This window comes from Lithobates pipiens, unplaced genomic scaffold, assembly GCF_037356315.1.
Source record: "Lithobates pipiens isolate NorthernLeopardFrog02 unplaced genomic scaffold, aLitPip1_a1.2 Scaffold_22, whole genome shotgun sequence".
NCBI lineage: Eukaryota > Metazoa > Chordata > Amphibia > Anura > Ranidae > Lithobates > Lithobates pipiens.
This window is the reverse complement of record NW_027507784.1, coordinates 242,271,040-242,283,450: the sequence shown is the minus strand read 5'-3', so window position 1 is coordinate 242,283,450 and position 12,411 is coordinate 242,271,040. Positions and strand designations below refer to the sequence as shown.

The window sequence follows — 12,411 nt, the reverse complement described above, 5'->3', positions numbered from 1 at the left end:
GAACACTGTGATTGGTAACAAAACAGCAGCCATGCCATGATCTATCTAGTATCACCCAGTTTATCTTGGGTTGTCACACGTTTTACACATGGGGGGGGTGGATTTACTAGAAGTGGCATGCTCAGAATCTGGTGCAGTTCTGCATGATAGGTAATCAGCTTCTAACTTCAGCTTGTTTAGTTAACCTGGAAACTGATTGGTTTCTATGTAGAACTTGCATGACAACCCTCTCCTCCAATCCCTCCTCCCAATCACCCAGCAAATTAAATTCAAAATACTAACCACAACATACAAAGCCATTCACAACTCTGCCCCGAGCTACATCACCAATCTTGTCTCCAAATATCACCCAAATCGTCCCCTCCGCTTTTCTCAAGACCCCCTAATCTCAAGCTCTCTCGTCTCCTCCTCCCATGCTCGTCTCCAGGATTTCTCCAGAGCCTCTCCCATCCTCTGGAACTTACTACCTCCACTGGTCCGGCTATCCCCTACTCTCGCTACCTTCAGGCGATCCCTGAAAACTCATCTCTTCAGGGAAGCCTGCCATGTCACCAGCTAATCTCCTACCACTTCCATCAGCTCATTCCCCACAGTTACTGCAACCTTTTGTACCACCTGCCCCACCCTATTAGATTGTAAGCTCTTCTGAGCAGGGCCCTCTTAATCCTCTTGTATTTTATTGTATTGTAACTGTATTGTCTCTTTCTATATTGTAAAGCGCTGCGTAAACTCTTGGCGCTATATATTGATAATAATAATAATATTGTCACAGGTGAACAGTATTAGCCGTTTGTGGCTCCCACACCCACAGATGTTGCAACAATCAAATCTAAACACTGGGTGTCAAAAGTTGGGTACCTTACGTTGGTACCCATTCTTAAAGGTGACCATGGAAAAATAAAAAAAATACCAGTTGGCTGAAATGCACATTTTTGGACCAGAGCATCTACACAGACCCACAAACAGTTTTTAAGTCATAAATATAAAAATCTCCCAAAAGAAAACAAAAAAAAAAAGACAAGATATAGAATTCAGACAATAATTATGCAAATCTGTCTCTGTTCATTGCTGGACAACACATAATGAACAGTCTTAACAATCAGTATATGCAAGAAAAGGGGTGGGCAGAAGTCCCGAGTGCAGATTGTATATTAGGGGTGGGCGCTCCAAGTTCTTTTGCTGACAGGAGTAGTGACAGCGGCAAGGAGAGGAGGGGAGAGCGGGGAGGAGGTGTGGTCTCCGCTCTCTCCCCCACTCCTCCTCCTCATAAGCTTGCATATAATGAAGGGGGGGGGGGGGGGGTACAATTTGGCTTCTTTGCACTGGGCATTGGATGATCTTGTCCCGGCACTGAGTACATACATGCCTGAATCACCGAGGGCCTACCTCACAGGCTTTGGCTTGGGCCCAGACAATTATAGGAAGTGTTCACAAGGGACAATACATCACACATAACAGTTCCTTTAACATACCCAGATTGTTTTTTTGTTTTTTTTTCTGAGCTTACTTTCTTCTATTATTGAAAATACATTTTGAGAACACAGTGAGGCATAAACGCATTAATGGAACCACTTCATAAAGCCGATCATCAAAATGCACAATTTTGAGCAATGATGATATTGCATATGTTGGAAGCACAACTGTCCCTATGAACAATGGGATGAGCAATATGTTGTTTCCAAAATTAGTGACAGAAATCAAACCTCTATGGACACTTTCAGCGCTGTACTATTGTTAAATTTAAATGCCTTATAGGCCATAACAGTGTTGTAATATGCTTTGGTCATGGCACAATTAACCAGCCCAGCATGGGCTCTGGATGGCGCATGGCGCTGCGAGGCCAGAAGCCCGTACAGCCTGGGCAGATTTGTCATACAGATTTAATCCAACACAGTGGGACAGTGATGGCGCCACACATTACATGGTCTGTTGAAGCCATTACATTTGGTTCCCCCCCCCCCTCTTGATACTCTCACTATAAATAATACACCTGTGCTATTTTAAAAGTGGCATTGTCTGTCCCTTTGTGCGCAAATTTTGATTAGCATGCATTATTCAGGAGCTTGGCTTCCTCTGGGAGCTCCCAGGAATGTGGATCTGTCATATCTGGGGGGTGTGAGGGGTGATTATCCATACAGTGAGAAAAAAAAAAAAAAAGCGTCCTTGTATAAACAGAATGAGAAAAACATGTGCTCCAGTCATATGTGCAGTCGTCTAAATCTGGCTGAACGCTGTGCATGCACACTCCTTAATGGTCAACCTTGGGGCAGATTGTGTAGCCCTGCTGTCACTCTGTGGGACCTGAGTATGCGTGTCTGGTTTAAAGATTTTAAAAAGAGATAATGAGACACTCCAGCGTGGCTCTAGCAATGCCCTAAAGGCCAGCGCAGCAGCGAAGGGGTTAGCCAGAGCTATTAAAATTTAATCTGTTCTACATCTAATACATCTCTTCTTCTGCTTCACTTCTTCTGAGTTGAGTGCATGGATGAGGCACCAGCGTGGCCTTCCAGCGCCCCTAGTGGAGAGTTAAGTGTCTGCAGCCCCGAGGCAATATTAGAGGCAGATTGTAGTCATAGGAGCGCAGTCTGCAACCAGACTGTGAGCTGTGAGGGTGTACCAGTGGGTGGAAACGTACATGGTATCATCTCTCAATACTGCTTTATTCAGCAGAGTAGGACAAAGAGCAAATAACCCATAGCAACCAGATTTCAGTTTACTGTCGCGCTATTTCCTTCCCCATCTCTAAGCCAACTGGACTAACCTTAAATTGGAACTTTAGTGAAGAAAATAAAAAAAACTTGGTGAACAGCCAGGATTTCTTTATCACGGAAGAGACACATTATGAGGGTGATTTACTAAAATCTGCAAAATCTGGTGCAGCTCTGCATGGTAGCCAATCAGATTTTAACTTCAGCTTGTTCAATTAAGCTCTGACCAAATAAATCCGGATTTTGCACTCTCCAGTTTTAGTAAATCAACCCCATGTCTATTCTACATTAAAATGTGTTGCCGGCCTGTCTGCACGTGCATTTCATTGTACAAATTTGGCGTCTGCCGATGAATGAACTCCCGTCATGCGCAGAAGTGACATCATCTTGGCCTGGCCAATAGGAACGTGGAAGGAGACCGGCCAAAGATGCAAAAGGAGCTGTCAGACTCCGCAACGCTGGAGTGGAGGCGAATATAGTTCTGCTTTAATATCAGTAACCCTAATGGATGCATATATATATAAAATCACATTGCAATCCCAAGTACTGGTTGGTCTTTCATAGGTCTTGTAAATATCGCACCACCTCCTAAAACAGACTGGAATCCTATATTACTAATCCTCTACACAAATAACAATAGAAGCTATTTTCTTTTTACAGATTTGGTTGAAAGCATTCAAAAAAAAAAACAGCCAACTCTTTTTTTCCCAAAATTGCTGGTTTATAGACGTGCTTCAGCCTAAAAAGTGGTCAGTTTAGCCAAATGCAGACCGCCCTCTGGGGCTTCTTAGAGCTCATCAAGATTTGGGTGTCTACAGTTTTTTTCTTGGACCCCCGTGGCCCATTTCACAAAAATCCCAGAATGTTGAAACTTAAACCAGAGTTTTGGGGATGGGGAAGTGAAATGCAGATAAGAAAGGGTAAGGGGGGGGGGGGCAGATTTGGCATGTCAAAGGGGCACAGACAAGATAGGAGCTGATGCCCAATACCAACCTTCAGCAAGTACTTTACAGTAACCATAGACAAAGCCTACCAGATGCCTACAACATAGCTGCAATTATGAAGAAATACAATGTAACAAACTCTAAACTTCACACAACCACAGGCTATCTGCAATCTAAGAAGATGTCTTAGCCACCCACACCCTCTTTTCCCCAGAATAATCAGAAATAAAAAGAAAAGGAATAAAAAGTTCAGGGAAATGTGGCTGTTGATTGATGGAGACTGAAGGGCCCTGGCCACCTCCCTGTAGGTATCTACTGTCAGACTTTCATCCCCACATTATTAACTCTTAGCAGGCGTCAGCTCCTCTGCAGGGGCGGCAGCAGAGCAGGTCCCCAAAGGAGGCAGAGCTGTGCGCTCTATTTGCCACAAGCCTGCTAGGCTGTAACAACTTCTTTAAATATTTCATATGATTGACTTAATGCTGGAGTGAGATCACTCCTCCACCGCCAGCATCAGGTATAATATGTAATGGTACTTCCATTACCCTGGCAAGACCTCAAGAGTGTTTTTATTAATATGACGCCATGCGCAGAGGACTGCGAGCCCCCGAATGCCCTCTGCTTTGGCACACAGGCACTTGCAGTCCTACAGCCACACCTTAGAACAGGACAGTCAGCTGCTGGGGACCTACAACTGCCACAACGCCTTTGTACAATGCTGGGACTTGTAGTTCCACAACAATGGCCATCTTTATACAGTTCATCTAATAACAGGTGACTCAGTTTACAGTTTACCACCATGGTAGTCTTAAACTATTAAAATGCAAAAAAAAAAAAAAAAACTGAAAACACAAAAGATTTTTCATTTGAAAGCCAGACAGAATGCTAGCCATGTGTCTCTCCCCATTACCGTCTGTGTATTATAAATGAATCATTTACTGTTACACCTTATATGTTCATCCTTTGTCAGCTTTTAGGACACATTCAGAGGGACCTGATTACTAGCTAGGACTCAAAAATCCTTTGATAAAAATAAGGACAAAAGTTGCATTTTGCAGAATTACTCTATCAATAAAAGAAGAAAGCTCTGTTATAATCTAATACATCATGTGTTTGTTTAACAAGCCATTCAATCTTTATTTATTACAGGTATTTATATAGCATCATACTAATCATGCTAATATACGTTTACATCAGTCTCTGCCTTTAAGGAGCTTACAATCTATGGTTCCAGCCATACATACATATACTAGGGCCAAATTAGATATGAGCCAATTAACCTATGTCCAATGACACAATCAAAGCCATCTATGCACGTATGGTGTGTATAAAGCAGCAGGTGTTCGAGCATTAAAAAAAAGGGCTGGAGCACGTGCTGAGAAGCTGCCAGCAGCAACATCAAAAGGGGAGCCGAGAGCCTCATGAGAATCCTGAGCCACTGGTGTCAGATGCGGCGTTAAAGCGTTGCTGGATGGCAGTGTGCGCTGTCCATGGTCCTGAAACCCCGGTGTGCTGTCCATTGTTCTGAACCCACCACTGTGCTATCTATGATGATGAACCCCCAATGTGCTATCCATGATGGTGAACCCCCCAATGTGCTATCCATGATGGTGAACCCCCAATGTGCTATCCATGATGATGAACCCCCAAATATGCTGTCCATGGGGGTGAACCCCTACTGTGCTGTCCATTATGGTGAACCCCCAATGTGCTATCCATGATGTTGGCCCCTCACCCCATGGGTTCTTTCCATGATTGTGAACCCCTCAGTTAGTTGTCCATGGTGCTGAACGAACCCCCACCCCTATCTTACTGTCCATGGTGGTGAACTCCCAGCGTGCTATCCATGGTGGTGACCCTCCTTCCTTTCCCAGTGATGTTCATGGTACTGAACCCCAAGCCTACTGTCCATGATGCTGAACCCCTAGTGTTCAGATCAAGACGATAAATTCCCAGAACGCTTTCCATGGTGGTGACTCCCTCTTGTTAATGTTCATGGTACTGACACCCCCCCACCCCACATGGTGATCAACCCCTAGTGTTCTGTTTAAATTGTTAAACACCCAGAGTGTTGTGCATGCTGCTGAACACCCACAGAGTGCTGTCCATGGTGCTGAACCCCATGGTCTTCTGTTCAAGGTGCTAAACCCACAGAGCCCTGCCCATGATGCTGAACCCTGGTGTGCTGTCCATGGTGGTGACCTCCTCTTGTGATGATCATGATACTGACCGCCAACCCTACTGTTCATGGTGCTGATCCCCTCGTGTTGTGTTCAAGGTGCTAAACCCTCAGAGTGTTGTACATGGTGCTGTCCATGGTGGTGATCCACGCTTGTGATGTTAATGGTACTGGACCCCCAACCTACTGTCCATTGTGCTGAACCCCTAGTGTTCTGTTCAAGGTGCTGAATCCCCGGAGTGCTGTCCTTAGTGGGGAACCCCAATGTGATGTCCTGAGTGGTGAACCCCAATGTGATGTCCTGAGTGGTGAACCCCCAATGTCCTGACCTCAGTGGTGAACCCCCAATGTCCTGACCTCAGTGGTGAACCCCCAATGTCCTGACCTCAGTGGTGAACCCCCAATGTCCTGACCTCAGTGGTGAACCCCCAATGTCCTGACCTCAGTGGTGAACCCCAAGGTGCTGTCCTCAGCGGTGAACCCCCAATGCACTGTCCTCAGCGGTGAACCCACAATGTCCTGCCCTCAGTGGTGAACCCCATTGTCCTGCCCTCAGTGGTTAACCCCCAATGTGCTGTGCTCAGTGGTGAACCCCAATGTCCTGTCCTCAGTGGTGAACCCCAATGTCCTGTCCACAGTGGTGAACCCCCAATGTCCTGTCCACAGTGGTGAACCCCCAATGTCCTGTCCACAGTGGTGAACCCCCAATGTCCTGTCCACAGTGGTGAACCCCCAATGTCCTGTCCACAGTGGTGAACCCCCAATGTCCTGTCCTCAGTGGTGAACCCCCAATGTCCGGTCCTCAGTGGTGAACCCCCAATGTCCGGTCCTCAGTGGTGAACCCCCAATGTCCGGTCCTCAGTGGTGAACCCCCAACTTGCCCACCCAGCGCAGGTTACAGGTTGCTGCCAGAGCACAATACCAAGCGGTGAAAAGTCCCGGGACTTACCTTTCCTCTCCTCCTCAGCAGGTGGCTGGTAAATCCAAAAATGATTTCGGAGTCCAAGCACAGAGCCCCCAGCTCCAGCAGACTGGGGTTCTTCCTCTCCGATTCTGGGGAATTCTCGCAAGCCATATTTGGGGATTGGTGAGCCAAATCCAGCTCCCTGGAGCGGCGCAGGGACGCGGCTATCCGTCCATCCTGAGCTGGGAGCCGGCGATGTGTTCTGTCCAATGCAGAAAAGAAAAGGAAAAACGAGCCCAAATCACTTGTGAGTGAGTGAGCTCAGTGTGTGCACCCCTCCCCCCTCACTGTCCCATCATCACACCGGCCGGAGGAGCCCCCCATCCATCAGCAGCGAGGAGCAAATACCATCCCTCCATGTGATCATCAACTCCTGGCAGCGCTCACCGACGCCACCTCTACAGCAGCGCTCCGCTCCGTGCATAGAGGACGCATACCATGCGCTGGGGGAGCCCGGCTCTGCCGGAGGAGCATGGAGGCACCTGAGGAATGGAATAGCACTTTAATTGTGTCCGCAGAGCTCAGCACATGGCATGACCCGTGCTGGGGCAGGAGAAGTAGGGAGTTGGCTGGAGCTGGGCTGAGCCTGTGCGGAGGATTGCCTGCCTTGCATAGTGTGCCTGCCTGGGACTCCCACACTCACAGCACATCTCCGCTAATAGCTGCCTGTCAGAGAACAGCTCAAGAGCCAATCCCAGCAGGGCTGTCCTCAGGCCGTGACGTCACACCAGCAGCTAACCCTACTGGCAGAGCCTTCCTTGTAAGCCAAGCACATTCCCTGCCAGGCATCTGTCACTGCTGTCCCTGGTCATTGCTGTCCCTTAATCACTGCTGTCCCTGGTCATTGCTGTCCCTTAATCACTGCTGCCCCTGGTCATTGCTATCCCTGCTAGCTGCTGTACCTGGTCACTGCTGTCCCATAATCACTGCTGTCCCTGCTAGCTGCTGTCCCTTAATCACTGCTATCCCTGATCAGTGCTGTCCCTTAATCACTGCTGTCCCTTAATCACTGCTGTCCCATAATCACTGCTGTCCCTGGTCTCTGTTGTCCCTGGTCATTTCTGTCCCTTAATCACTGCTTTCCCTTAATCACTGCTGTCCCTGCTAGCTGCTGTGCCTGCTAGCTGCTGTCCCTGCTAGCTGCTGTCCCTGCTAGCTGCTGTCCCTTAATCACTGCTGTCCCTTAATCAATGCTGTGCCTGGTCATTGCTGTCCCTTAGTCAATGCTGTGCTGCTAGCTGCTTTCCCTTAATCACTGCTGTCCCTGCTAGCTGCTGTCCCTGGTCACTGCTGTCCCTGCTAGCTGCTGTCCCTTAATCACTGTTGTCCCTTAATCACTGCTGTGCCTGGTCATTGCTGTTCCTTAATCACTGCTGTCCCTGGTCATTGCTGTCTCTTAATCACTGCTGCCCCTGGTCATTGCTGTCCCTGCTAGCTGCTGTCCTTGGTAATTGCTGTCCCTGGTCACTGCTGTCCCCTAGTGAATGCTGTCCCTGCTAGCTGCTGTCCCTGAATCACTGCTGTCCCTGCTAGCTGCTGTCCCTGGTCACTGCTGTGCCTGGCCATTGCTTTCCCTTAATCACTGCTGCCCCTGGTCATTGCTGTCCCTGCTAGCTGCTGTGCCTGGTCATTGCTGTCCCTGGTCACTGTTGCTGCCAGCTGCTGTACCTGGTCACTGCTGTCCCTGATAGCTGCTGTCCCTGATCTCTGCTGTCCCTTAATCACTGCTGACCCTGGTCATTGCTGTCCCTTAATCACTGCTGTCCCTGGTCTCTGTTGTCCCTGGTCATTGCTGTCCCTTAATCACTGCTTTGCCTTGATCACTGCTGTCCCTGCTAGCTGCTGTCCCTGGTCACTGTTGTCCCTTAGTCAATGCTGTCGCAACTAGCTGCTGTCCCTTAGTCAATGCGGGCCCTGCTAGCTGCTGTCCCTTAATCGCTGCTGTCCCTGCTAGCTGCTGTCCCTGGATCACTGCTGCCCCTGGTCACTGTTGTCCCTGCTAGCTGCTGTCCCTGGTCAATGCTGTCCCCAGTATCTGATGTCCCTGGTCATTGCTGTCAATGGTCACTGCTGTCTCCCGTATCAGCTGTCCCTGGTCACTGCTGTCCCTGGTTATTGGTTCCTTCACCTATTCTCTGAGAAAAAAAAGCCCTGACTACAACTGTGGAATAATGGCAATCATGCTGCCCCTGATCTTCTGCTCTTCATGGGGCGAGCCCACAAAAATGTGCAGTTTTAAGTGGTGGCGGGAAAGCTCAACCACTTGGTCCCTGTAAAATTGACCCCCCTTCCTTTGCGATACGGCACTGCATTAATTTAACTGACAATTGCTCAGTCATGCAACGCTGTACATAAATTAAAGAGCATTCTTTTAAAATGGTATTTCATCACCTCTGCCGTTTTTTTTTTTGTTTGCGCAATCAACAGAAAAAGAGCAACAATTTAAAAAAATTAAATAATTATATATTTTTATGGCTGCGGAAATTAACGATTAATCTTTATTTTTTTTTTGATCGGTAGGCTGCCTGCCCTGGGGCCTCTTTGGGCCAAGCTGTGGCTGCAGCGCAGCGCTCCGCTCCCTCCTCCTCCACTATACGTCATACACAGTCTGCGGGCATCTCCCACTGTGTGTCTCCAAGCCGAGTGTGAAAACTTCCGCCCTCCTCCTAGATCAGCTAGTGTGATAGACGCAGTTCTCAGATCAGCAGATGACATTAATCAAGAGCACCTAAGTTAGCTGATCAGAACTCCCCGCCAGCACTGCCACTCGACCAAACTCCCCGCCAGCACTGCCACTCGACCAAACTCCCCGCCAGCACTGCCACTCGACCAACCTCCCCGCCAGCACTGCCACTCGACCAAACTCCCCGCCAGCACTGCCACTCGACCAAACTCCCCGCCAGCACTGCCACTCGTCCCAACTCCCCGCCAGCACTGCCACTCGACCAAACTCCCCGCCAGCACTGCCACTCGTCCCAACTCCCCGCCAGCACTGCCACTCGTCCCAACTCCCCGCCAGCACTGCCACTCGTCCCAACTCCCCGCCAGCACTGCCACTCGTCCCAACTCCCCGCCAGCACTGCCACTCGTCCCAACTCCCCGCCAGCACTGCCACTCGACCAAACTCCCCGCCAGCACTGCCACTCGACCAAACTCCCCGCCAGCACTGCCACTCGACCAAACTCCCCGCCAGCACTGCCACTCGACCAAACTCCCCGCCAGCACTGCCACTCGACCAAACTCCCCGCCAGCACTGCCACTCGACCAAACTCCCCGCCAGCACTGCCACTCGACCAAACTCCCCGCCAGCACTGCCACTCGACCAAACTCCCCGCCAGCACTGCCACTCGACCAAACTCCCCGCCAGCACTGCCACTCGACCAAACTCCCCGCCAGCACTGCCACTCGACCAAACTCCCCGCCAGCACTGCCACTCGACCAAACTCCCCGCCAGCACTGCCACTCGACCAAACTCCCCGCCAGCACTGCCACTCGACCAAACTCCCCGCCAGCACTGCCACTCGACCAAACTCCCCGCCAGCACTGCCACTCGTCCCAACTCCCCGCCAGCACTGCCACTCGTCCCAACTCCCCGCCAGCACTGCCACTCGTCCCAACTCCCCGCCAGCACTGCCACTCGTCCCAACTCCCCGCCAGCACTGCCACTCGTCCCAACTCCCCGCCAGCACTGCCACTCGTCCCAACTCCCCGCCAGCACTGCCACTCGACCAAACTCCCCGCCAGCACTGCCACTCGACCAAACTCCCCGCCAGCACTGCCACTCGACCAAACTCCCCGCCAGCACTGCCACTCGACCAAACTCCCCGCCAGCACTGCCACTCGACCAAACTCCCCGCCAGCACTGCCACTCGACCAAACTCCCCGCCAGCACTGCCACTCGACCAAACTCCCCGCCAGCACTGCCACTCGACCAAACTCCCCGCCAGCACTGCCACTCGACCAAACTCCCCGCCAGCACTGCCACTCGACCAAACTCCCCGCCAGCACTGCCACTCGACCAAACTCCCCGCCAGCACTGCCACTCGACCAAACTCCCCGCCAGCACTGCCACTCGACCAAACTCCCCGCCAGCACTGCCACTCGACCCAATTCCCCGCCAGCATTGCCACTCGACCCAATTCCCCGCCAGCACTGCCACTCGTCCCAACTCCCCGTCAGCACTGCCACTCGTCCCAACTCCCCGTCAGCACTGCCACTCGTCCCAACTCCCCGCCAGCACTGCCACTCGTCCCAACTCCCCGCCAGCACTGCCACTCGACCAAACTCCCCGCCAGCACTGCCACTCGACCAAACTCCCCGCCAGCACTGTCAAGTGGTCACAGCACTAGAAAGGTTGAGAACCACTGGTTTAGGGGCATAGAAAAAATAAAGAAAAAATAATAAAAAAATAAAAATAAAAAAATAAATAAATCGCTATTAAACCCAAAACATTATATAATGCAGCTTACCAATCATTAGATGGCTACATCTGTTTTCTATTCTTTGGTCCCCCCCCCCCCCCCCCCGCCATTTTCACCTGGTGATCTGGCTAGTAACACACCTCCTGTATTTAAAACAAATGATGTGTCTCTTCCTCAATAAAATAAAGTGCAATACAATAAAGTGCATAAACTTCAATAAATAAATATTTGTGTAAACAATATATTTCATTGGAATTTTTATATTTTCATTGGAATTGTGCATGCAGAAAACAGACACTTCATTTGAATATTTGCAATATATTGTTTACACAAATATTTATTTATTGAAGTTTATGCACTTTATTGTATTGAGGAAGCGCCACATCATTTGTTTTATATATTATCACTGTGTGGGAACGCTTCTCTCATGTTGACAGCTACTCATTGAATACACACCACACTGGTTTACACGTTTGTTTATTTACACTTTTCTACGCCTCCTGTATTAGAGTGCCCCCACTCTGGATGAAGGAGTACAGGGGGCACCTTTGGATAGCAGTATCGTTAGCCTCAGGGGAGGAGTGTGTTAGATGTACTAGCAGATGTAGATACACTAACAAATTAAAGCCAAACTCAAGCTAGTACTTTATAAACAGTTACAACAAATTTTTTTTTTACATAAGCAGCTGATCATTGTAAGCACCCCTGTCAGTGTTAAAACAGATCTCCAGGCTCCTACAGAATTTTTTTTTTAAGTCAGCAGCTACAAAAAGCGAACTGGTTGCAGGGCGGTTGCAAAATTGCTGCATGGACGACGTTTGTGCAATGTGGTGAGATTTGAGCTCATTAAAAATGAATGGGCTCAAATCGCACTGCACTGAATCACATGTGAATTGAACAGGAATGAAGAGGGATTCCTGTGCGATTCACATGCAGTTCATAGTGTGAACCGAGGCTTAGTCCAGCCTTATTGTCTATACTGAATGCATAACCTCATTGTCAGGTATATTTTTAGATCTGTCTGGAGTTGATTTTTCCAGCTACTAATGTAAGTATGCATATGCTATACCGGTGTGATCCCCGTGGAAGGTGACAATCACTGTAGTTGTCACTCCTTCTCCAGTGTCTGCTGCCACTTTCTTGGTTCTGTGTCCTGCTGCCCTGCTGCATAGTGTACACAGGGGGTTGCTTTCTC

The 12,411-nt window shown here is 49.4% G+C and overlaps 2 protein-coding genes across 2 annotated transcripts in view; both read right to left on the bottom strand.

The window, feature by feature from the left end:
* Positions 1-7,438, bottom strand: part of LOC143925184 (kinesin-like protein KIF26A) — a 128,552-nt gene extending 121,114 nt beyond the window's left edge. Inside the window, exon 1 of the mRNA XM_077449789.1 lies at positions 6,781-7,438. Within this exon, the coding sequence (XP_077305915.1) occupies positions 6,781-6,906 (126 nt within the window). The 5' untranslated portion in view covers positions 6,907-7,438. The remainder of the gene's footprint in view (positions 1-6,780) is intronic.
* The window catches only part of ABCC1 (ATP binding cassette subfamily C member 1 (ABCC1 blood group)), an 852,279-nt gene that overhangs the window by 398,773 nt on the left and 441,095 nt on the right, over positions 1-12,411 (bottom strand). The window lies entirely within an intron of this gene.